Genomic DNA, 27,617 nt, shown 5'->3' with positions numbered 1-27,617 from the left:
TCAGCCTGAATCTCTTATCAGAGGCATATTTGAAAAAACTGTAAATTCATTAGTATCATATTCAGTGATAAAGATTTTTTTCCCTAAAAAAATGCAAAAAAAAGGGAGTGTCTTATATGTCAGTGCAATTTATATGCTAGCAAATGTGGTATGTCTCCAAAAACTTGTATGTTCCATTTAAATAAATTTTGTACATACATCACATATTCATTATATATGAGGTCTCGCCTACCTCACTGAATATTACACGACTACTATGAAGTAGCCAATGTGTATTATTACCATTTAATTCGAGAAAAATTCGTTCCGGCACCGGGAATCGAACCCGGGACCTCTCAGCTCTAAGCGCTGAGCTCTGCATTACAACGAGAGGAGTTCGGCCGGCACCGTGGATCATGTCCTGGCATAGCTCAGTTGGAAAGAGCACTCAGTGCGTAGAGCTGAGAGGTCTCGGGTTCGATTCCTGGTGCTGGAACGAATTTTTCTCGAATTAAATGGTAATAAATTTTGTAAGCTTTCTTCTTAAACTTCATACTTATTTACGATTTCATAATGTGTCATTGTGTAAGCAGAACTAACGTACATGCAAAATATGCAGTGTTGAAAATCTGTACACTACCACATATGAGGGCCACTCCAAAAAAAAATGCATAACATTTTTTAAAAATTCAATTTTTATTATACACCTTCGCAATTTATGGAATTCATAGAAGCAGCCTTCTCACTTGTATTCAAATTTAATTCAACCTGTTCCCATGAGTGGTGTCATCATAGAACTCCTTCAAGATGGCTGCTACACTAGAGTAACATGCTGTTAGAGAGTTCCTATGTTGTGAGAAAAAGACGGTGAGAAAAATTCACACGAGGTCGAAAAAGGTGTATGGCGATGCCGCTGTCAATCGCAGTACAGTTAGTCGATGGACAAGCAGGTTATCTGGTGAAAGAGGACATGTCAATATTCGGAATTCTCCTTGCAGCTGCAGACCACACACTATATGACAATGTGCAGCACGTAAACAACATGGTTTTAGCTGACAAACACATAACAGTGAAAGAATGGTCACTCCAAGTTGGAATAGAACAAATAATGTATGCAGAATATTGAAATGGTTAGGGTTGAAAAAAGTTGGTGCCAGGTGAGTTCCGAGAATGTTTACAGAAGCCCACTAAGAAATCTGAAAAACAGTGTGCAGCGAACTTTTTGGAGAATTGTGGAGATGACTTTCTTACAAGAACTGTGTCAGGAGATAAAACATGGCTACACCATTTTTGAACTGCATACGAAGAGGCAAACAATGGAGTGGCATCATGTAAACTCACCCAAAATGGCAACCCTGAAGAAACTTCAAGTTCGACTGCATCGTGTTCGACCACATCGGCAGAAGCAGGATGTTTTACTGTTGCACGACAATGTCCAGCCACATGTTAGTCACAAAATCATGGACAAGATCAGAAAACTTGGATGGACAATAATGAAACATCTACCTTACACTCAAGACTTGGCAGTGTGCGATTACCATCTCTTTGGTAAACTGACGGAATACCTTCGCAGAACAAGATTTGAAGATAATGACTTCGTCATGAACGCTGCTAATCAGTGACTCAAACATGATGGTCTAGACTTTTACTTTGCGGGTATACAAGCTCTAGTTCCAAAAGGGTGTAAAACAATTGAAAGGGAGGAAGATAATATGGAAAAGTGGCATTTTGTTCCTAAAGGCTGTATCTACAATATGTAAAAAATAGCAAAGCGAAAGCTGTAGGGGGTTATTCCATATGAAATCGATCAGTAAAAAACCTCGCATTTTTTTATACTCTAATTTTTTCCGTACTTATACAAGGTGCTGAGGGGAGTGCATTTTCAAAAATATACTATAGAAAGTCAAACGGTTTTCGTATTATTGAGCGACAAATTTAGCGTATTTTATAAAAACAAGCCTCTTTCAGCACTCAGAACTCTGGAACCATTTACTGCAGAACATTGAATGAGAGCTCATTTTGAAGCTGACATTCGGTAGGTTATGTTAAGAAGTAATCCTTATTTTTATTGTACACAGAGAGACAGATAATCTGATTTTACTTACTTTTAGGCTTTTTGGCCATTTTTAAAAATGTAAAAAATTATTGAGAAAAAACTTTGCATTATTAAGAGGGATTGGACATTGTTTGTTTAGTGGCTCGGCAATAAGTTTCAAGAGTATTAAACAAATTATGTTCACACGCCTAGACTTGAAAGGCACAGTACTGCACCAAGACCGCACGCACTGGCCGAGAGATGAAGATAAGCGAGTGCTGGGCGTCATTTTACTCCTGTGTTTATGAAAACTTGTGATAAAGCTAGCCCAGCTATGCGCTACTAGACGAAACATCACGTGTTTATGTCTCCTGGCCTTGCTTGAATCGGCTAGCTCCCACCTCACAGTCAGCTGGTTAGTTCACGCGCGTAGTATTTATTTTCTTTATTTGATATTTTCAATACTTTCTTATCAACAGTGCACCAGTAAAAAATATGTGTTTATTTGTACTTTCAATGTGGAATCTAACCATATATAAAACATTTTGTCGTGGCCAAAGGCATCTTAATGAAGAAAAATCTAAATTTCTCCATTTCCATAAAAAGTAAGAAAATCTGTTTATATATCAATATAAACTTTAACTTCTCAGCATCAAAATAAACCATGATTTTGATCATTGGGTGAAAGGGTTTCGGAGCCACAACAGTTTAAAGTTGCTAATTTTATGAAAATACGATAAATTTAAATATTATTAATTTAAACACTATGAAGTTCTGATGCCTCAAACTTTGCACAAAGCATTATATCACAGTTGTCTACGGACAGAAAAAGTTTCATTGTATTTAAAAATTGCAAGGTCAATTTTCTCTATATTTCGGTCGATTTGAGATGGAATAGCCCGTATGGAGATTCCACTGTCAATCACAGTATAGTTAGTCGATGGGCAAGCAGGTTATCTAGTGAAAGAGGACATGTCAATATTCAGGATTCCCCTTGCAACTGCAGACCACACACTGTCTGACAATGTGCAGCATGTACAAACATGGTTTTGGCTGACAAACACATAACAGTGAAAGAATGGTCACTCCAAGTTGGAATAGGACAAATAATGTATGCAGAATATTGAAATAGTTAGGGTTGAAAAAAGTTGGTGCCAGGTGGGTTCCGAGAATGCTGACAGAAGCCCACTAAGAAACCGGAAAAACAGTGTGCAGAGAACTTTTCGGAGAATTGTGGAGATGACTTTCTTACAAGAATTGTATCAGGAGATAAAATATGGCTACACCATTTTTGAATAGGAGACGAAGAGGCAAAGAATGGAGTGGCATCATGTAAACTCACCCAAAATAGCAACTCTGAAGAAACTTCAAGTTCGACTGCATCGTGTTCAACCACATCAGCAGAAGCAGGATGTTTTACTGTTGCACGACAATGTCCAGCCACATGTCAGTCACAAAACCATGGAGGGGATCAAAAAACTTTGATGGAGAACAATGAAACATCCGCCTTACACTGCAGACTTGGCAGTGTGCCATTACCATCTCTTTGGTAAATAAGTACTTTAGTACGATTCTTGGCATCTCTCAGTGCAGTCCCTACCCGGAGATCTGATTGAGGGACTATTTTACCTCCGGAGAATTTTACACTGAGGGACTCCATGAATATAAACAGTGAAAAATATAGTGGGACTGCGTTGGTGGTAATGCAGCTTATGTGGGTACCTCTTTGTTACTTGTTAGCTTAAACAACAAGTTTAAGCCCCCTCACCACGACAAGGTGAGTACCCACGAGAGGGGTACTATAATGACAGGCATCTATAATGAACACCGATCAAAATACCCCTCATTTCTTGTGAAAAACAACTGAATAGACTACAGTGGACTATAGTGGACTTTACGTTGTCAGCAAACAGCTGGATACATTAAGAAGATTGATTTTTTTTTATCTCTTTGGTAAACTGATGGAATACCTTTGCAGAACGAGATTTGAAGATGATGACTCCCTCATGAACGCTGTTAATCAGTGACTCAAACATGATGGTCTAGACCAGGCGTCTCAAGCCCAACGCATAAAAGTTGTTACACAGAGCAGATATAGATAGCGTAGTCAGCTGAAGAGATAAGCTCAATACCCGAAGATAGCCGATCGTTGATTCATATTACAAGCATGAGCAAGCTAAGTTGTAACTGTCGCGGGAGAAATTCCACAAAGCTGCACTTTTGAGTTGTACTGTCACAATAGACGGTTGTTTTCGGAAGGAATAAAATTTCGTAAGTCGTTTGCAGTAATAATAATAATAATAATAATAATAATAATAATAATAATAATAATAAATGTATTTTCTAATTATATATTATGAGTAAAAAAGAAGACATCTGAAGCATGAAGAACCATACGTTACGTAATTATTTAAGTACAAGGAACTGGCTACCCTATCCCATTATCTCCTGGCCTAGTTGCCTCATAAGTGGTGCCTTGTTGATATCACATGCGAGGTTCAGACCTGTCTTCGGACAGTTGACTAAACAACAAAATACTTCATTTCTAGTAAATGGTTTTTGGTATCTCTCTTTTTTTTTAAGTTCATACTATGTTGAATAAAATAAAATTCAATTAAATAATAATAATAACAATAATAATAATAATAATAATAATAATAATAATAATAATAAAATTAGAATTAAACTTGTTGATTGTTAAAGTACGTATTCTCATGATATATCCTCTCAAATTCTTTTCTCAAGTCCTTCAGTACTTCATTATATTTGTTACACTGGTCTTGATTGAAATTAGGTAATAATTTTAGATTAATTAAGTGGTAACAGTTATCCACTGAAACTTGCAACTCCCACAATTTCGCTTTCTCTGTGAAAGCTTTTATTTGTTCATACATTTGCGGTAATAAGGACATTCTTTCTTCGGAGATGGAGACAAAATCGTAGCAGTTACAGATGTCTATTCAAACGTCGCGGTCAATGACGTCATCCGGAGACACACGAACTGCTCCCGCATCTTGTTCCACTCTTACATAAAAAAAAGAGAGAGAGGAGGAAGTGCTCCGAGGAGGCCCTATTGAGACGTCTGGTCGAGACTTTTACTTTGTGGGTATACAGGCTCTAGTTCCAAAATGGTATAAGGCAATTGAAAGGGAGGAATATTATGTGAAAAAGTGGCATTTTGTTCCTAAAGGATGTATCTACATTCCGTAAAAAAATAGCAAAGCGAAAGCTGTAGGATAAAAAATGGAATTATTTTAAATTCAGTGTATTTCTTTTAGAGTGACCCTCTTATCACTAGATTTTATTCCTCAAATAAGTATTTAATACGTGTTATTACCTGTAGAGCCCATTTAATCAAATTCTTGCTCCTCTGATCTGTTACTGGACCGAGTCGGTAACAAACAACAAAGCTCACAAGGCCTGTGAAAATCACATACGATATTGCATGTGACTGGTACTGCACGACAATGACGCGCAGGTTTTCCCACAGCAACTGGATGAAGTATACACCTACTGTCCAACCACCGATCACAAATCCATACATAACAGGCCTCTGAAAAATAAACAAATCCATTGAAGACAAGCAATTTATAGTAAATTGGTAATTACTAACAACAAACACAACATTTATCTTGTCAATGTAAGATTATGTATTAAAATTATATTCTTATTCAGACAGGACCAACTTTTTGTAAAAAGTGTTCCTGGGCTAAAAAAAATTTAAGCACCTTGCCCTCATCCATTAATTTTCAAGAATTAATTTAAAATTATAATTACAGGTGATATTCATTTTAGGATTCGTTTTGTAGAGTCGTATGAAAACTTATGGGTTATTTGACGACAAATTTTTTATTCTATTTTTCTAACATGTCAGCTCTCTCTTTTCAATTTATGCTACAACGTGTTGGAATCCATTGCAAAGTTATGTTTTTACCTACAGTTTGAATTTGTTTTATCATGGTATGAATTTTCTTAATTTTTTTCAAATTTTGGATATGTGGCAGATGGTACTGCTGAATTGCAGCCTTAGAACCTTTGTTTTTTTTTAGTAGGTTATTTTACGATGCTTTATCAACATCTTAGGTTATTTAGCGTCTGAATGAGATGAAGGTGATAATGCCAGTGAAATGAGTCCGGGGTCCAGCACCGAAAGTTACCCAGCATTTGCTCATATTGGGTTGAGGGAAAACCCCAGAAAAAAACCTCAACCAGGTAACTTATCCCGACCGGGAATCGAACCCGGGCCACCTGGTTTCGCGGCCAGACACGCTAACCGTTACTCCACAGGTGTGGACTGCCTTAGAATCAGATATTACAATTTGCTTACAGTGTTGCAACCATATAAATATCCATGTTGAATCTTTCGTACACTACTTTTAACACTTGAATATAAATAATTGATTAAATGGCGATCTTACTCGTGTTAATTGTGTAAGCATGTGCGGCTTACAGCTACACTACACTACAGCTTACACTATAATGAAGAAATGAACACAATCAAATACATAGCACAAGAAAATGGTTACAACCCAAACATAATAGACAACATCATAAGACAAAACAAAAACTCAACAAACACAAAAACACACAAAACACAACACAAACACAAGAAATACATCACACTAACATACGAAAACAAAAACACAGACAAGATCGCATCCTCATTAGGAAAACAGAAATACAACATAGCATACAGAACAGAAAACACACTACAAAGACATCTCAACACACAAACAACACAAACAAATAAACACAACCACACAGGCGTATACAAACTCACATGCAAAAGTTGTGACAGTTTCTACATTGGACAGACAGGCAGATCATTCCAAACTCGATACAAAGAACACATTAATGCAATAACCAGAGGACACAATACATCTACATATGCCGAACACATAACTAATGCTAACCACACATACAGTAACATAAATACAGACATGGAAATCCTACACATACAACCCAAAAACCAAAAACTAAACACACTAGAATATAAAATATTCAGACACACTAAAACACACCCTGATCAAATTCTCAACACACAGATCAATTTCAGAACACACACACTATTTGACACCACATTTCAACACTTTTCAACAATCAAACGCACCCACACAACAGGCAGCGAACTTCGAGATGACGCCGAGATCTAGTAGGCTCTGAGGATGGTGTGAAGAAGCACCGAAACAGCTGTAACCCACACATGCTTACGCAATTAACACGAGTAAGATCGCCATTTAAACAATTATTCATATAAATATGTTTTGTAGAGCTGTAAAAATTGCTTCAATTTCACCTTCAAAATTTGTGGTACATCACTTGCCTACTTTCTTGTAAAAAGAGAAGAACTGACACATTTCACCTGCACCAGCTCCTTGAATCTCATTTGAGAGGAAAAAAAAACGCGCGCGCGCACGCACGCACACACACACACTCTCTCTCTCTCTCTCTCGCCCCCCCCCCTCAGAAAAGGAGAAGGAACTCCTAAAAATTACAGTGTTTCCAGAAACTAATATAATGTAATAGAATGTAGTACATTTTAGAATCTAATATGCATACCTTTGGAAGTAATTTACTGATCATATACACCACTATGAGTATAGAAGCCAATACTCCCACAGAGATTCCGCAAATGTAGTAAAATAAGGAATTGTTGCTAAGTTTACGTGCTGAGAAAAACAGCAGAATTCCTGATCCCAGAAGAAGCACCTTCCAATAGTCAATCCCTGAAATAAAGCAAATGACACACAAGTTCACAAAATAAATACAAAGCAGATGAGAACGCACATAATACAACTAATTCATTACAGATATTATATTCAGAAAATCTTATCATTAATTGAACCAAGGATTGCAGAAACAGCACATGCCACTGTTTGTGGCGAAATGAGTTTATTCGAGTTTCATGGACTGTTGACATAGGGCTATCATTCTATGCAGAAACCACATATGTCAGTATAGCCGTCTCACATTTGGAGATCTGTGAAATCCTGGAAGTGCACAGAAACAACTCATGTCAAAGACATGTGCCGACACATTGGTTCCTATTCCAGACGGCAGACATCTACGACACAAGGATACAAAAATTGATCCCACTGAATGACAAATGTCTCAATTCTGGTAGGGAATACATTGAAAAATAACTCAACAATTGCTATATCTGTTCCAATAAAACTTTCAATGAAATTCTGTTCTCTTTCTATAAATGGCCCCAGGGAAATTATTTTTTTACAGCCTTCATAATTGTGCTAGAGTGGTCAAAATTTGTGTAAGCACTTCTATTGACATTATTAAAATGATGGAAGAAAAAATATTAATTTTTTTACCTGCCCCCATGACAATGTTTGCTTGTAAGTACAAAGGAGAATACCATATTTACCTTCTTCATTGGCATATCCAGACAAAATCGTGCCAATTCACAGAGAGAAGCTTGACGATTACGCAAACTAATGCGTTACATACCACATGAATACCACATTGGTTGAGGAAATAACACGGGGCAACGTGAGGCAATTTTTGTTAGTCTGCATGAAGACCGAACTTAAGGAATCACAAAATAAAATTGTACATAATATGGTTGGCGGCCGGGTAGCTCAGTTGGTAGAGCAACTGGCTACGGACTGGAAGGTCTGGGGTTCGATCCCAAGTAGTAACAGGATTTTTTCTCGTTGCCAAACTTTCAGAACGGTCCCAAGGTTCACTCAGCCTCCTATAAAATTGAGTACCGGGTCTTTCCCAGGGGTAAAAGGCGGTCAGAGCGTGGTGCCGACCACACCACCTCATTTTAGTGCCGAGGTCATGGAAAGCATGGGGCTCTACCTCCATGCCCCCAAAGTGCCATCATGGCATGTTACAGGGATACCACATGAATATCAAGAATTTTACAATAACATTCTTCAACTTACAGCAGAGTCCGTATAGGCCAGTTTCTATCTCATGCTTTTCCATTCACTGCGGGCCAAAGCAGGGAGATGCACTATCACCTTTACTTTTTAACTTCGCTCTAGAGTATGCCATTAGAAAAGTTCAGGATAACATAGAGGGTTTGGAATTGAACAGGTTACATCAGCTTCTTGTCTATGCGGATGACGTGAATATGTTAGGAGAAAATCCACAAATGATTAGGGAAATTTTAGTTGAAGCAAGTAAAGCGATAGGATTGGAAGTAAATCCGAAAAGACTAAATGTGTCGTGACCAGAATATTCTACGAAATGGAACTATAAAAATTGGAGCTTTATCCTTCGAAGAGGTGGAAAAATTCAAATATCTTGGAGCAACAGTAACAAATATAAATGACACTCGGGAGGAAATTAAACGCAGAATAAATATGGGAAATGTGTGTTATTATTCCATTTAGAAGCTTTTGTCATCTAGTCTTCTGTCAAAAAATCTGAAAGTTAGAATTTATAAAACAGTTATATTACCAGTTGTTCTTTATGGTTGTGAAACTTGGACTCTCACTTTCAGAGAGGAACAGAGTTTAAGGGTGTTTGAGAATAAGGTTCTTAGGAAAATATTTGGGGCTAAGAGGGATGAAGTTACAAGAGATTGGAGAAAGTTACACAACGCAGAGCTGCACGCATTGTATACTTCACCTGACATAATTAGGAACATAAAATCCAGATGTTTGAGATGGGCAGGACATGTAGCATGTATGGGCGATTCCAGAAATGCATATAGAGTGTTAGTTGGGAGGCCGGAGGGAAAAAGACCTTTGGGGAGGCCGAGACGTAGGTGGGAAGATAATATTAAAATGGATTTGAGGAAGGTGGGATATGATGGTAGGGACTGGATTAATCTTGCTCAGGATAGGGACCAATGGCGGGCTTATGTGAGGGCGGCAATGAACCTCCGCGTTCCTTAAAAGCCAGTAAGTAAATAAGTAAGTAAGTAATATTCTTCAGTGGCCTATTGTGGGATTAGTGCAGTCAACATGCTGTATGATGCCTGAATGGCTGTGTGAAAAAAAGTTAGTTACTGACAACAAAAAATTGTAAAACTTACGTATAATATTAAGATGGATTCCATATCCTTCAGAGCTGTCGATGCCAACACAACTCTCATTAAAAGGATTCAGCTTTATTTCTTTTTGTTTCCATGAGAAGAGATTAATAGACCAAGACGAACGATGTTGTTCGTATTCTGTAATTACTTCCTTTGGATTCCCACCATCATATTGTTCATACTTATCACTACTTATGTCGAGCTGTAACTGAAACAGGAAAGAGAAAATAAAAATATTACAAATATATTAACAATTTTCCAAATTCCAAAGAAATTGATTAATCTAGTAAAAGCTACTATGGAGAAAACACGAAGCAGAATAAAACTACAAAATATGTTGTCAGAGCCAATGACATAATTATGATAATGGAGTGACACAGGGGAATGCGTTGGCATGCCTATTATTTAACATTGTATTGGAGAAGGTTGTAAGACTTAATGTTAGAGGGACCATTTTCTATAAATCAACACAGAGCTTGGCATATGCAGACGATATTATAATAATAGGAAGAACTCAAAGAGCTATGAAAGAAGCCTTTATTAATCTTGAAAAGGCAGCAAAAACTGTAAATCTACAAATTAATGAAAATAAAACAAAATATATGGTATATCTACAATGTGATAAGTTGAGCTATATATAATCATAATTTTCCCTTACTGTGTGTATCTAAAAATATTGTATTCATTGTATGCTTTGTACTGCATTATTTTATTACTACTACAACTATTATTATTATTATTATTATTATTATTATTATTATCATCATCATCATCATCAATAATTGTCTTATTTTTTTATACTTTGTATGTCTCATTTATTTTGACCTGCTGTTCACATTTTATTATGCTTTTTCCTTTCTTTCTGTATGTTATATATTATGTCTGATTTCTACTTACTGGTACTTATTATTATTATCTTATTCAGTTTTGTGTGTAAAATTGTAGTGCACTTTGTAAATTTGTAGTGTTTTTGTAACGCAGTTTTACTCCTGGTTGAGTGTTAGAGAAGGCCGTATGGCCTTAACTCTGCCAGGTTAAATAAATCATTATTATTATTATTATTATTATTATGACTATTATAAGGAAAGAAAATACAAGACGATCTGACTATATTGAGATTGGCTCATAAAAATTCGAGACTGTGAATAGCTATATTTATCTTGGCACAGAAATTAACGGTAAGAATAATGATAATATCTTTGAAAAATATTGGAGTGCAAGAGGTCAAATGACTTTATTGTCAAACGCCTGGCATTAGAAAACAACAACAACAACATATTTGAGAGAAGAGTTTTACGGCTTATATTTAGACCAGTGGAGGAATGGAATGTATGGAGGAGATATAACCATGAGCTGCATAAACTCTTTAAAGAACCAGATATTGTAGCAACCATAAAAATCAAGAGATTACATGGGTCGGGCATGTGTTGCGAACAGATGATAGGACTATTAAGAAAGTGTTTAGCACTAATCAGGAAGAAACAAGGAAAATTGGAAGGTTGAGATGGGAAGATGATGTGAGAAAGGACATACAAATACTGGGAATAAGGAACTGGAGAAGAACGGTTTTGTTGAGAGAGGAATGGAGAAAGCTTCTACAGAAGGCCAGGGTTCACGCAGGACTGTCGTGCCATTGTTGATTGATTAACAATATTATCCTAGTCCCTCAGCGTAACAGCTAGTTAAAACTCCAAATTGATTTACTGTATGCTAATTTATCGAGTTTGTCATATTGTGTCTTGAAAAAACCAGCTGTTTTTAATCATTACTTCCTTAAAAATCGTCTCCTTACTTTGTGAACAAGTGTTGTTTTTACATAAGCGTCATACATAAAAATTCTCTGTTCTCAAGTGTAGGCCTACTTATGTTGTGGCATTATAACACAACACACTTATTCTCTGCAGTAAATCTCCTGAAGATGAGGAGAACCAATCGGAGATCGCTGCAGCATTGCAATTGGATAGCTTGTGCGAGAATGACGTCTCGTGTGAGAGAGAGAGACAGTGATACTGGAGCCAGAGAGGGGCAGAAATCAGTTTCCCACTGCGTTAAATATTTATCACATTGTAGTTCCTAAGATAATCAATCACACTCTAATTTTTATGATTGATAGGTGAATGTCTGAGGAAAGCATAAAAAGAAATTCGAAATCAAAATCTTTTTTAAAAACAGAGAGAACAAATAGTAACTTCAAAGTGATCTGTTCAAAATAGACATTTACATCTTCAAAAGTTGGTAAGTGGTAAACTTTTTTGGCATGCTTCCGAACAGGGCCAGCTGCATTTCCCCTATGGTTAGAGCCCAGTTTAGGTGTGTGTATGTATTAATCGAAAAAAATGTCATATAAACATGCGTCCTATTCTCAATATTTTCCAGCCCCTAATTTTTTATTAATACACACACACCTAAACTGGACTCTAACCTTAGAGGAAATACCGCTGCCCCTGTTCGGAAGTGCGCCCAACTTTTTCGTTTTTTACGTTAGATGGGGGGGGGGGGGGTCAAAGTGAGAGAAATGTTGATAAAGGAATGAAAATTATTTTTAAAAGTTATTGCTATTAAAAATGGAAATATAAAAATTGGAAATGTTATGGTTTATTTAACGACGCTCGCAACTGCAGAGGTTATATCAGCGTCGCCGGATGTGCCGGAATTTTGTCCTGCAGGAGTTCTTTTACATGCCAGTAAATCTACCGACATCAGCCTGTCGCATTTAAGCACACTTACATGCCATCGACCTGGCCAGGGATCGAACCTGCAACCTTGGACATAAAAGCCCAGTGCTATACCAACTCGCCAACCAGGTCGACTAAAAATTGGACATTTATCTTTTGAAGAGGTGGAGAAGTTCAAATATCTTGGAGCAACAGTAACAAATATAAATGATACTCGGGAGGAAATTAAACACAGAATAAATATGGGAAATGCCTGTTATTATTCGGTTGAGAAGCTTTTATCATCCAATCTGCTGTCAAAAAATCTGAAAGTTAGAATTTATAAAACAGTTATATTACCAGTTGTTCTTTATGGTTGTGAAACTTGGACTCTCACTTTGAGAGAGGAACAGAGATAAAGGATGTTTGAGAATATAATATTTATTTCTAACAAGTGTAGCGAAGCGCACGGGTATGACTAGTAAATTAATAAAATAAATACCAGTCTGAAGACATTCTAGTTGATAACCTTAAATCAAAAATTAAAATAGTGTTGGAGTTAATCTGTACTTAAACAACAGATAAAAGGAAAATAATGTACTACAGCAATTCATTTATAATGCTGGAATTCTAAAATGACGCAAATATATATCAATTTAATCTTACCAGAACAGTTTGCCACAGATTTACCAAATGCTTCGGGCGTCCTGTGTAGCAAAATATTTTTAACTCTCGATCTCCTGTTCTTGCAAGCCGAAGTTTTGTACCAGGTTGCAAGTGATGAACTAAAAACAGAAATGTACAATAAAATATAAATTATATATATATATATATATATATATATATACATATATATATATATACACACACACACACACACATATATACAAAAAAAGCTTATCATAATTGTCGAAAGACATGAGTTTCTTCCCAGTAATTACACTAGGGTAAGGTGTCCTAAAAATGAGACACCCAAAACTTTCGGGTTTACTTGATTATAGGATATCGTTATTGTTTTTATGAGAATTTATGTTGGCTAGATTGTAGAATGGAGTGAAGTGATATTATGACATCACTTGATGACGTCACTTTTTGGATGGAAGTGGTTAGGTTGGTAGATTTGTAAATTTTGTATTTTTGTTCGTGGTTGGTATTCATGAGGTTTGAATGGCGTACCGGTTAAGGATGTGTTTGGATCTGAGAGGATAAAAAGAAGGTTTGGATGGTGAGCGTTTTATTTGTTTTTTTATAAGGATGGGTTTTCGTTTGCCAGGGTAGTAATTATGTATCAAGGATAATGTTTAATTTATTTACTGTAGATATATGTTTTTATTTTTGTTGGTTTTGTATATACGGGTGTGTGTATGGATCTGTTCGTTGTTTCTTTTTAATGTTTTTATTTGGCGTTCAAAATTGCACTCTTATCCAAAATATGATATCACCAATAGAAGCGGGGTATCGGGGCTGCAAGCCCCGATGATGATCCGACGTGTAGCACATGATGCAAAAAGTGGGGTATCGGGGCTGCAAGCCCCGATGATGATCATTGAGGTGATATTTTAGTGACATGAGATGAATATATGTTTTGAAATTGTTTTGCTGATATTCTATTCTGGATAAGAGAGGATGCGTTATATTCGAGGATGGGATGTTTGTAATTGATTTGGTGATATCGTATTTTGGATAAGAGCGGATGGGTTATATTCCGTAATGGGATATCGTGAATTGTATTGGTGATATCGTATTTTGGATAACAGCAGATGGGTTATATTTCAGAATGGGATATTGTGATATTGTTTTGCTGATATCCTATTTTGGATAAGAGCAGATGGGCTCTGTTCCAGAATGGGATATCGTGAATTGTTTTGGCGATATCGTATTTTGGATAAGAGCAGATGGGCTCTGTTCCAGTATGGGATATCGTGAATTGTTTTGGTGATATTGTATTTTGGATAAGAGCGGTTGGGTTATATTGTAGAATGGGATATCGTCAATTTGTTTTTAAAATTTTTTTAGATAGTTTTATTTATTTATTGTTTTGGTTTACGTCGGCCATGTTGTGACATCACTGCGTTGTGACGTCATTGGCGCCATATTGTAACGTCATAGTTTGTCCAACTTGACGAAAATTAAGCGATATCCTATAGTAAATGAATCCCAAACTTTCCAAAATATGAGACTGCCTGTTTTTCCATAAGAAAATCAGGTTTATCTAAGATATTCATTGTTTTATTAATGCTAGCATGGTTTAGGATCACTTGACCATAATTTAGTTCTACACAACAGAAAACTATTACTGAGATAGTAAAGGTGCCTTAAGTTATGTTAAAAAAAACAGAATACCTTTTCTTTAATTGATAACCTCGTTGAAGTAAATAAGACCTAAGTGATTCATAAACTGCAATAGGTTCGTTTCTGCAGCGAGTTTGTGACAGCTTGACAACTGTTCGAAAACTATTTCAACCTCAACTACTATGCATGATCAGCAATGATGTTTGAAACTAATTTCAAATTATTTCTGCAAGAACACTCACCTACTGTAACCACATGCGCAATAAATAGGTACATTAATATATATTGTTTTTTAGAGATACAGTTAATCATATATGCAAGGCATAACAAAAGTCTAAACTAACCAAATCTATCCTGTCACAGATTCGTACATGCAAGATGCATAAGCGGAGTACGAAGAGAACTACCTCAGCGCTAGTTTAGCCGAAAAATTTGTCAACGTTCTATCGGAGTATTTCAAGCACCCATAATTTCGTAACCAACTAACCATTTTATACAGTTTGCTTAATGTTTGCATTTGTTTTAATATTTTCACGATTTTCTCCTAAGTGGTGGGCGATTCTAAATTCTTAATCGTTTTCAGCTCACAAAAATTGACTTACGTGTTATCAAGTGTTGTAAAAGCATTTTTAAGTACGTAGGCTAGTTTTAACCATTTTAATCTAAATCATTTTCTAAACCTAAGGTGTAATTAAATATCTAAGTTTTGTTTCATAATAACAATAATAAATGTATACACAAATTCTAATTCGATTTACAAGTATACAGCGCATATACAGTATATCAAGATCAGGTTAGGGTTGACCAAATCTTTCTGAGAATTAACATCAACTAATATAAACATGTAAAAAGAAACTCACCTCGTTCATTTAAAGTTATGTCATCGGTAATTTGACTATTGGTAGCAGTTATGAGTATAAAAATACATAAAATCAAGAGATCAAGTACTAAACTCTTCCACACATCCGCCATATTCAATTCTCGATATCACACATTGAAAATTTCGCGGGTCTACTCGGAATACTTCTAAATTCAACTCAGTTAAGTTAATTTTTACCATAATATGAACATTTTCAACTAATTTTAAAGTTAATTAATGTAATTAAATCACCGTGATTTTAATACTTCGATAAAGAGTTGTAAAAATATTAATACCGAGTTCAAAAATCATTCACACTGCTGCCTATTAGCAACCAATTTGTATACAGTGGTGTAAGTCTCGCTGCATGTTTCTGCTTGTTCCTGTAACGAGCGCTGCCAATATAGCGGTTCCTCGCTAGATCTGGTGAATTTGCATTTTAGTTCGGTGAATAAAATGCAAAAATATAATAAATTTGTATGCTTAAATTTCTTCTTGCCAGAGATTTAGCCTAGCCACCCGAGTTGTAATATTTCACAGCTGCGAGCGAGGTTCGATCCCCGGCAGTGTCAGTGAAAGAGTTTTTTTTTTTTTTTTTTTTTTTTTCCAGAGTACTTCGATTTTTCCTGCCAATTCATTCTACCATTATTCCATATTCATTATTATATCACCGTCACCAGAGATGTGCGACAGCCTAACTACGGTTATACGTAATCAGGGATATAATATAGAGATTTATTTCTTACCTTCACATCATATCTATTTATTTTTTATTTAGTGACTTTTTGCACTGTTTTACATCGGGTTTTCAAGAACCATGTTGGCGACACTGACTATAACGGACATACCAGTTAAGTGGAGTATAATGTGTTTGCCACATGATGTTTGTTAAAATTTATAACATTTACTGTATAAATTGGAAAATATAAATAATGTCAAATGAAAATAAGTCTGCAGAATGTAGTAAAAATAATCAAAGTGTAAAAGGAACGAAAGGGACTATTAATAAAGTCAAGAAGCAAAGGAAGAAAATCAAGAATATGAAAGAACATACAGTGAATAACTTGGCAAATTATGTGAAACAGGATGTATTTTCAAGTAACTGGAAGACCTTCAAACAAAATGCAGGAAATTTTGAAAAAAATAGTGAAAGGAAGGTGGGGGTAACCAAAGTGGAAAATAAACGATATCGTGATTATCGTAAAAATAAATCTGCTGATATGCCTAAGTCAGTATCTTCAGCCACACAGAATAAGGACAAGTGTACGACTTCAGACAGCAAAGAAATAACAAAGGTGATTGCCATAGACTGTGAGATGGTAGGAATTGATACAGGAAAGGACAATATGCTAGCAAGAGTGTCGTTGGTGAACAAATTTGGGAATTGTATTTATGATAAATATGTGTTGCCTTCAGAACCTGTGGTAGATTACAGAACTCATGTTAGTGGTATTCGGCCGAAGGACTTACACCAAGGTGAACGTTTTGATATTGTTCAGAAGGAAGTAGCAGACATCCTCAAAGACCGGATTCTAGTAGGACATGCAATAAGAAATGATCTCAAAGTTTTGTTTCTAGGTCATCCTAGGAAGTCTATTCGCGACACTTCCAGATTCAGAGTTTTTCGTGAAGTATCAAAAGGTAGTACTCCAAGTTTGCGTAAATTATCAGAAGAATTGTTAGGTGTTAAGATACAGGAAGGAGAACATGATTCGGTAGTGGATGCACGAGCGGCAATGCAATTGTATCTGATGTATAGGAAGGAATGGGAGAAGAGCCTGCATAATAAACGTAAGACAACTGGGAAGTCACCATAGAAGTGTATCGTGTTTGTGATGATTGGACAGAGTATTTTTCAGTTATATATTATGTATTTTTCCTTGTTATCAAAAGAACAAAGTGTTAATACAGTGTTAGAAAACAAAGTGCGATGTGTGTGTGTTAATCTGATTAATTTTGTTCTTCCCTACCTTATATTCCTTTTAAAATTAGTACGCCTATTCTTTGCAAATATACATGAGGGATAAATTTCAGAACACGGATATCATATTTTTCCTCTTACTCTAAAATTCCAACCTTGTGCACACAAAGTAAATTATTGGCACTGAAAAGTGCCTTTTCGTAAGCATGATGATGCGCATTCGACAGATCTGCTCTTTTAGTATTTTATGATAATTGTCAGTTAAAACAGCAATTATAAGAAAATTCTGGAACAGTAACAGTATCCATGTAGTTGCTCTCTCCAGTCTCCCGACACATGTCCATCTACCTCTTTCCCACAGAGCTTACAGCTCAAAATCTCACCTACTGTTGCAAGAATAAAATAATGATTGTATCTTTGCTGGGGCTCAAAATCTCACCTACTGTTGCAGGAATAAAATGTTAATGATTGTATCTTTGCGGAGGCTCAAATCCTTATCCTTATGAGTCAAGTGGTAAGTTTGAAGAAACAATGGAAAAGTATGGCGTTAATGATGTCGCAAAAACTTTCAGATTTCCAAAAAGCGTTTGACAGAATTGATCTCATCACAAAATTGGTTTTTCTAATCAACTATTGATTTTTATAAAATCATATTTGCAAGAACGAAAACAATACGTATGTTATAATGGAGGGCAATCAGATGTTTATCCAGTAACTTAAGGTGTGTCACAAGGTTCGAACCTAGGACCACTTCTATTTCTCATCTTTATTAATGATTTGCCAGAGCAACTCGCTTAGCTTATTATTTACTGATGATTTAAAAATTTATAGAAGTATTCGTAGCTTAGATGATTGTCTCTACAGACTGACAGATAAATGTTGGCAATGGTGTTTGGAAAACAAACTGCCTTTCAACATTATATCATTTACAAGAAAAAAGACCTATCATAACTACATGTACTCAATGGGCGGTGCCTTACTGGAAAGAGTGGAAGTTGTCAATGATTTAGGTGTACAATTAGTAAGTTAACTTTCCCAAATCATATAAATAATGTAGTACCAGTAGCAACAGCATATAAGTATTTAGGTTTTCTTATTAGAAATACGATAGGCTTTAAAAATGTCAAGGCATTAACATGTTTATATTCAAGCTTTGTTAGATCTAAATTAGAATATGCATCAATTGTTTGGTCTCGCAATACCATTAAGTAGGCCTATAGCCTACTACATTAATTGAAAATATACAAAATAAATTTCTTAGGTTACTTTATGACAAACAAAATGGCAAATATCCAGTACATGATAATTATGTTCCATATACTAATTTACGCTTATGAAAGTTTAGAATTATAATACTTTAAAATTACGTAGAGTTATTTATGACATTGTTTCTTCATTCAATTGTAATTGCAATCAATCTAGTCGAATTTGAAGTTCATATATATAAATATAAATTTAGCTTCCCTTATGAAAAGGTTGCCAGATTTGACAAAGCGTATTACATATAATTTGGAAACACACCTAAAAGGTAAAATGATATACATTTGAAACAGTTAGAGAATCGAATATATAAAATGTCAGAAAAATTTACACCTAGTAGCGTTTGTGCTCATTTACAGTTAAGAAAGGGGGAAAAAAATATCATCAGATAGGTTAGAATGATTGGAATGCCATATACCGCAAGAAAAATAATAGTACGGATTTACGTATTGGCATTGATATCTAAACCAATCAACAGCCATCAGTTAAGATAACTTGAAATTTCCATTATCACTCCCATACAAATGATTTCTCAATATCTGAACCGATCTTTTGAGGGCACTAATGGCTATTTCCTTCACAATGCTGTGTGTTAGGCCCAGGTTTTTACATTTGTTGGCAAAGAAGGAGGGTATGGTACCTCGTGCTCCCACCATCAGACCTATTACATCAATGTGGGACAGGCTATATTTATCTTTATAGAACGGGATTGTTGGTTCATAGATCCGTTTCTTTTCACTGTCCACCTCATGCGGTTGATCTGCATGTGTCTCGAATCTGATGGTGGGATCGAGAATGTATGCCGAGTTGTTCTTAATGGCAATGATATCAATTCGCCAAACACTTCCTTGTGTGACTAGTCCCTGCACCTCTTGATGGACTGTAAACCCTACTTCCTTCAGTGCCTCGGTGCATGGTGACAGATGTTGCGAAGGGCCTCACTATAGGGGCAGAAGCCAAGGATATGGGGAAGAGTTTCAATAGCAATGGGATTAATAAAAGTTTTTTTTTTTTTTTAAGGTGTCCCCAGACAAATGATAGTATAAATAATACCATATATATAGAAATCTTCATTTTACATTTCGCTACACAGTCTACATAATAACACTTAACACACTGCTATGGAATAATTCCATAAAGCCGTCAAAAAGTAAACAATTTTCCACATTCCTCAAATTATGAGTTAAACTGAACCAAGTAATTGGTTGATCACACTCAATAGAACATCCTGCCGTCATGCCCAATAATTCTTGACATGCACTTTGAAATATAAAAAACTTTCAAGCGTCAAAATACATATTTCATTCAAGATAATATATTTTATTAATAAATATAATTTAAAATATTTAATTCAAGGCAATTTAACAGAAGCAGGTTGCAGATGTCTACAGGAGCAGCTGTACTATTGAAGTTTTTATCGGATGTAATACCAGGTAGACCTCGAATAATATTGTGTGAAGGCAGTTTTTCGTTAGGGTTGTCTGTACCATACAAACTTGTCTTCTCCAAGATATACGTCATTTGTTGAAGAAGTATGAGAATGAGGTGGGGCTGTTTCATCTGTATTCTCATCTAGCAACTTCTTCATTAGGGATTCGTATATCTCTTTCTAACAACTCATCTGACGCATTATTACAATATTTACTCTGACTCTGAATCTGATATTTCAGTCTGATCAGCACTAGGAATGATAAAATCAGGGTTTGGACAAAATCATCGAAATGTGAACATTCACCCATTTTATTTTCATGAACTTCATCTTCATTGCCTATCCATTACTGAATTATTTCCCGAAAATTAGGATCAGTGGGCATAACTGACATGGTGGGGTATGTTTGCAATAACTGTGGGACGTAATAAAAACTAATTACCGAAAAAAAAAAATTTAGTACGTTATTTTACAACTAAGTAAACTAAAAGAACTCCAAAAGGAAATAACATTTCAATAGATACCTAGTCATTGTGGTATACCTGGAAACGAGAAAGTCGATATATTGCAAAACAGGCAACATATTTGCAACCAAGACCTCTTCAAGTGATATCTCTATCCAGTGCTTTTGCTTCAGTAAAGTCTTATTTTATAAACCTATGGATCAACAATTGGCTCTCTTCTGACAAAGGAAAAATTTTACAGTCTGTACAAAAGAAACCAAATAACCTGGAAATGTACAAAAACTTGCCCAGACATGTTCAAACATTTTTAACAAGAGCCAGAACAGGTCACATTGTCACTCAATTGTACCTACACCGATTTCACCTTTCTGATAATCCTACTTGTCTGTGGTGTAATAATCATGATGAAGATCTGGAACACATTCTTCTCTACTGTCCTTCCATGAACCACATAAGAAGTAAATTAAAATCATCAGTACTAGTTGCAGAAGACACAGCCCTGCAGTACATATTGACTACACCCCACCTCTGGCTACTAGCAACAGGCATCTATAATGAACACCGATCAAAATACCCCTCATTTCTCGTGAAAAACAACAACTGAATAGACTACAGTGGACTTTATGTTGTCAGCAAACAGCTGGATACATTAATGAAGATTGATTGATTTTACGATGCTCTACCAACATCTTAGGTTATTTAGCATCTGAGATGAAGGTGATAATGCTGGTAAAATGAGTCCGGGGTCCAGCACCGAAAGTTACCCAGCATTTGCTCATATTGGGTTGAGGGAAAAAACCAAAACCAGGTAACTTGCCCTGACCGGGAATCGAACCCAGGCCACCTGGTTTCACAGCCAGATGTGCTAACCATTACTCCACAGGCGTGGACATTACCGGAAAAAAGAATTTAAACACAAAACATAGGCCTAGGTACTTAGAACAATACTGAAATTGATAAACTACTACGTAATACGATATACCGGCAAATATAGCAGACAATAATTACATACTATAATAAGAAAAGCGAGAAGAATGTGCTGAACATATTTAGATGATGACAACCATACTACAGCCATGGTGCGAATTAACGGGGGGGGGGGGATTTCCCCCCCCCCCATTGGAAAGTTATCCCCCTCTCATAAATTCATATTAACATCCCTGCCAGGGATAACTTCTATCCCCCCCTCGCAAAATATAATTGTTCTAATACGAGTATATGTACTTTATAAAGTATAAGATAAGCAAAGAAAATAATATTGATGTATTATCACCAACGGCAAGCTGACAACAATCAATAACTTAGGAATTACACATCTTATCTTAAGCCAGCTCATGGATATAATTATTATTATTATGATCAAGATGCAAGACAAGCAACTCAGTGCGACCAAGTGTTGAGCTGTATCAAATGAGGATAATAATTTTATGTATGGTATTTTCTATCTAGGATTCTATTCCCACCTCATCAGAAATCTTAATTCGCACCCTGACTACAGGACACCTAAAGGACTAAAGAAAAATATAGCTCAAAAGGTAATACCGGTACATAATATTAAGCAGTGCTGCAAATATTCAAGAAACAAAATACCATACCAGCCTGGCTGACTCATATTTCAGGTTAAGGGTTAACCTTGTATATATCTTAAGTCTAATTAGTGTAATATCACAGTCTAGTATATACAGTCACGAAGCTTGAGTTGTGAGGGTGCTAGGAACAACAGACTGTGCCAGTTTTATTTCGCATTGTCTGTAATGAGGTGATCGTAGCGATTCTAGTGGTTAGCAACTATCTATGGATGCATATTTACTACGTATTCAGCTTCGTGACTGTATATACTGGACTGTGGTAATATGTTACTAGTCAGCAATGTATGCAATAGAGGGGAAAAGGAACTGGCCACTCTACTCCATTATCTCTTGGCTTAGTTGCCTCATGAATGATGCTTATTGCTGCCACTTATGAGGTTCAAGTCTGTCTTTGGACAGTTGACTAAACAACAACCAGGTCAGCAAAAGTATTTGGAAAACACTGACGATCATAGTCTTGTATGGTCAGTTCCATAAGTTTACATAAAAAGTTCTCTATTGTAACTCTATTATAACAGACCTCATCACTTAAGGCTTAACTTTTGAAATGTTTACTTTAAAAAGAAGTTTTGAAGTTCTCTGGGTCCCTCAATTAAATTCATATTTCGTTTCGGCTGTGACAGTACTGCCTTCTTGATCTCACGAAGGCAGTTGTTGCAGGAAAGAGAAACAACCATTGTCTGCTTGTGCTGCTCCCTGGAAGTAGTCCCTGAAATATGTGTTGTTGTTGTTTTCTAATGCCAGGCATTTGACAATAGAGTCATTTGACCTCTTGCACTCCAATATTTTTCAAAGATATTATCATGGCCAGCCACTGAAGCACAGATTTTGAGGTGTTCCCAATTCATTTCTTGGTTTGAGTTGCACAATGGGCAGTTAGGGGACTGATATATTCCAATTCTATGCAGGTGTTTGGCCAACAATCATGGCCTGTTGCCAATCTAAATGCAGCTACAGACGATTTTCGTGGTAAATCGGGAATTAACTGTGGATTATGATGCAGACAGTTCCATTTTTACCCTTGAGATTGTGTTATCAAATTTTGTTTGTTGAAGTCTAAGTATGTAGATTTAATAAATCTCTTCACAGAGTAATACGTAGATTTAGTAACAGGTCTGTAAGTAGCAGTGCTGCCCTTCTTTGCTAAAGCATCCGCATTCTCGTTTCCTAGGAGTTATTTCTACTGCTTGAGATGAAGGTGTGTGTTTAGAAAAATATGTGTACATCGTTGCTAGTTTTCACATGCATGTAATGCTCAACAATCAAATATATATATATATATATATATATATATAGTTTATAACGAAAAAAAAATTTGAAGTTTTATTTCGAAAAATAAAAAAGTAGTTTCTGGTGCGAATTCTCCATAAAATCTGTTTCTTTTTTTTTTTTTGAAATATCATATTTATGAAATAATTTAGTTGATTTTTATCAATTTCGCGAATATATTTCACTTAATTTTGGACTTTCATTAAGGGATTTACATTTTCCATGCATAAAATTAAGTTTTAACACATTTCACGTACAGTTAACACCAAAAAATCAAAATAATTGATTAAATGGCGATCTTACTCATGTTAATTGCGTAAGCATGTGCGGCTTACAGCTGTTTCGGTGCTTCTTCACATCATCCTCAGAGCCTACTAGCAAAAAATTACCAAAAAATCATACCTCTAATTATAACATACCAGACATTTCCAATAAATAATAATTTATGAGAGAAACTACTTTCTTTAATTAGCTGGGGCAAGCAAATTCAGGGACAGGTAGCAATTTCATTGTGGGACAACATGGAATGGGGCTAATTAGAATACCTAGACTTACTTCTCTTACATTGGGAGATGTGTAAATAATTTATTTATTGGTCGTCCGAGTGGTTATGTCACAGGGTCATCGAAACAGGGGAAATCACGTGAGAGTTAATTAACAGGGCCCTTTTCTTTAAACTATTTTAAACATTTGTATAATACATACATACAATTCCGAACAGCAAATGTTTTCAGGACATAGCTAAGACAGCCTAGCCATAGCCCTTACAGGGGAGCCAGCAGAAACAGGAGGGAGAAATCAGGATGCGACATAATCAACCACTTGGACAGACAACAAGTTATATTGCAAAGAAGGGGGATGTCCAGTGTCCACTAAGGAGATACCTATACATCCAATGGTATTTTCTAAACTCCGAACGCACTATTGCTCCAGCAATCAAACTGATGATTACAATATAGTTAAGATTGTATTCCTGCAGATAGAAAGGAATAATCGGCTCATATATACTCCGTTTTTCGTCTGGACTTCCTCAGGCTGGTGATAAAAATAAACTAGGTCTAAATAATCTTCATCTTACGATGTTTGGGTGACGTATATAGGTCCGTTGATATGACATATTAAGCCATAAGCAGTGCTGACTAAGATCAGACGCTATGGACAGTACTCTATAACAGAGTCGCCAGTATGAAAGGATAATTCCGAGCCTTTAGCGTGAGACGAACTCGGTAGTTCAGTGATAGAGCGCCTGACCAGAGAACAGGAAGTCGCAGGTTCGATTTCCGCTCGAGGTTGTGAAATTTTTCTTTCATACCATGGCATGATCGTGACTATAATAGTATTTAATTCATTAGGTCTAAATAAATGAAAAGAAACAGTAAAGTCTCATTTTTGTACATCTTAATTACACAACTTTCAACACTATATCACACGGAATATGTGTTACATGTCTTTCTCGTGTTAAATTTTACCGTACCTGGTTAACATGTTTCAGTCTGAAGATGGCCCATAACAGGCTGAAACATGTTAACCAGATACGGTAAAATTTAACACGAGAAAGACATATAATACCGGCAGGGCTGGGCAGTATTTGAAATACATTTGTATTTTGAATTTGAAAGGATTTTCGAAAGTATTTTGTATTTAAGTACATAAAATTGATGTATTTTGTATTTCAAATATTCAAAATACTTTCTTCTTCTTCTTCTTCTTCTTCTTGTCCTTCACGTTTTGGATTTGGATTTGAAAAATGAACTTTGTCTTATTTGCGAACCCATTTCAGATGTGCTAGCCAAACACTTACTTTTCTTGCCATAACTGATTTCCTTAATGCCATAAAGAAATCTCCAACAGCATCAAGGATCCATCACCCAACACTTGATAAATTTTCAGCATTATGGAATGCGTCTAGGAGACTCAAATCCTCAGAAATTACTGTATATCAGACGTCTTGAAATATTCATTTAAGTTTCCGTGGCCAACTTGATGGAATTCTCTTTATGGCTCAATCTCTCAAATATTGCAATTCAAACATGATATAAACAGTATATGTGAAAAACTGGGACTGCCAACCTTCAAAGATGTTGAGTTTCAGTACTTTGAAGAATAATTTGCAGTTCTGAAACACATGCCGTAGCCCTTAATTTAATACAAAATGAGAAGACGTGCTATTACAGCCAACTTCTGTCCACATTAATTTCCCTCAAAAACAGATTACATATTCTGTTACCTAGTAATCTACGCCATCTATTCCAAGTAACTCTAATCCTAATAACTTCGCTTTCATCAAGATTTGAAGCGATGTTTAATCTGACCCAAGAAGCAAATTCAGCTATTTTGGCAACTTGCTTCTACCCATCACTTAAGATGAGATGGCTACCTGACACTGTCTCACCAAATGATGAGAAGAGGATACAGAATATGTGTCTGAAATCAGCTGAGCAGTTTTCTACTACACCTTTGGTCAGTTCAGATGATGAAAAAAATTTGTATGTTTTCAACTCAAGTACAACAGACTTCGAAAAGCAAAAAGAAAAGAACGTGTCTACTGCGGAGTATGAGCTCATACAATTCTTCAATGGCAAAGGGACAACTCTGTGCTCTCTAGAGAATTACCCAGCAGTGAAACAAGCTTTTATAAAGTATAATACAAGTTTGTGTTCTTCTGCCCTTGTAGAAAGACCGTTCTGTTTTGCAGGATTTATTCATTCACAAGCAAGAGGATTCTTATCTGATAAACCTCTTGAGAAACTGTTTTTTTTTAAAGGGAGCAGTAATTATTCAGATGTAGCATAATTTCATTGCTGACTGGGAAAAGGAAGAATGTTCAGTTACAGTGTTTATATGAAACTTCGAGATAAAAATACTTTTAATGTTAATATAATATTTTAGATTTTCAGTAATATTCTTATTTCTTTATACGAGGGGGATCCGGGAAATAACGACCGTTTTGTTGTAATAATTAAAAAAAATATATATTTATTTGAAAAAACAAAGTCTGTTACATAACTGAAGCTTCCTTTACTTCTCTACATAATCACCACCTACATTTAAACATTTGTCGTATCTGTTCACTAGCTTTAGAATTCCCGTGTTATACTCCTCTGCCGCCAGTTCATTAAGCCAGGTGTTCACTGTCTTCTTCAACTCTTCATCACTTCCAAAACGCGTACCACCTTTCAGCTTAGTGAAAAGGTGAAAATCGCTAGGAGCAAGGTCTGGACTATAGGGCGGATGATCAAAGATTTCCCAACCGAATTGATCCAGCAATTCTCGAGTTGAAGCAGCAGTGTGCGGGCGGGCGTTGTCGTGAACAAGCACAACTCCTCTCGAAAGCATTCCTCGCCTCTTGTTTTGGATGGCTCGCCGTAGTTTTCGTAAAGTCTCACAATAACGATTTGCTTTGATCGTAGTGCCTTTTGGCATGAAATCCAGCAAAAGAACACCTTTGCGATCCCAAAAGACAGTAGCCATGACTTTTTGTGTTGAGAGAGTCTGTTTGAATTTTCTCGGTTTCTTGGGTGATGAGGGATGATGCCACTGACGTGATTGGCGCTTGGTCTCTGGGGTGTTGTGAGACACCCAGGTCTCATCACCAGTCACAATTTGATCAAGAAAGGCGTCTCCATCTTTGTGATATCGCATCAAGAATGTCAATGCTGAGGCCATTCTCTGAGTTTTGTGTTGGTCACTCAGTTGCCGTGGAACCCATCGTGCACAGATTTTGTGGTAGCCAAGATGTTGCGACACAATTTCACCAAGCAAAGAACGAGAAATGTCAGGAAAGGCAATATGCAATTCGTTGAGTGATGTGCGCCTGTCTTGCAAGATTCTGTCGTTCACTTTAGTCTTCAGGTCTTCTGT

At 36.1% G+C, this 27,617-nt stretch overlaps 2 protein-coding genes across 3 annotated transcripts in view; one reads left to right on the top strand and one right to left on the bottom strand.

The window, feature by feature from the left end:
- Nucleotides 1-16,182, bottom strand: part of Nemp (Nuclear envelope integral membrane protein) — a 41,683-nt gene extending 25,501 nt beyond the window's left edge. The window contains exons 1-5 of one of the 2 annotated variants that reach the window (XM_069846244.1): nucleotides 15,826-16,182; nucleotides 13,340-13,458; nucleotides 10,020-10,227; nucleotides 7,574-7,740; nucleotides 5,352-5,567 (exon numbers count right to left, since the gene is read on the bottom strand). In XM_069846244.1, the coding sequence (XP_069702345.1) occupies nucleotides 5,352-5,567; nucleotides 7,574-7,740; nucleotides 10,020-10,227; nucleotides 13,340-13,458; nucleotides 15,826-15,937 (822 nt within the window). In that variant the 5' untranslated portion in view covers nucleotides 15,938-16,182. The remainder of the gene's footprint in view (nucleotides 1-5,351; nucleotides 5,568-7,573; nucleotides 7,741-10,019; nucleotides 10,228-13,339; nucleotides 13,459-15,825) is intronic. The other variant, XM_069846245.1, reaches the window with a different exon arrangement.
- Nucleotides 16,183-16,638: 456 nt separating this feature from the next.
- Nucleotides 16,639-17,750, top strand: LOC138713807 (RNA exonuclease 4). The gene has a single exon (XM_069846243.1). It carries the CDS (start codon nucleotides 16,757-16,759, stop codon nucleotides 17,639-17,641), a length of 885 nt encoding a protein of 294 aa, XP_069702344.1. The 5' UTR covers nucleotides 16,639-16,756; the 3' UTR covers nucleotides 17,642-17,750.
- The last annotated feature ends 9,867 nt before the right edge of the window (nucleotides 17,751-27,617 follow it).

The sequence above is a fragment of the Periplaneta americana genome, chromosome 14 (genome assembly GCF_040183065.1).
Source record: "Periplaneta americana isolate PAMFEO1 chromosome 14, P.americana_PAMFEO1_priV1, whole genome shotgun sequence".
In the NCBI taxonomy this organism is placed as follows: domain Eukaryota; kingdom Metazoa; phylum Arthropoda; class Insecta; order Blattodea; family Blattidae; genus Periplaneta; species Periplaneta americana.
The sequence above is the reverse complement of the archived record's forward strand: the minus strand, read 5'-3'. Positions and strand labels throughout refer to the sequence as shown.

Bases quoted from the DNA above. Each gene is read 5' to 3' on its own strand.
- LOC138713807 (XM_069846243.1), top strand. From the start codon at position 16,757: ATGTCAAATGAAAATAAGTCTGCAGAATGTAGTAAAAATAATCAAAGT.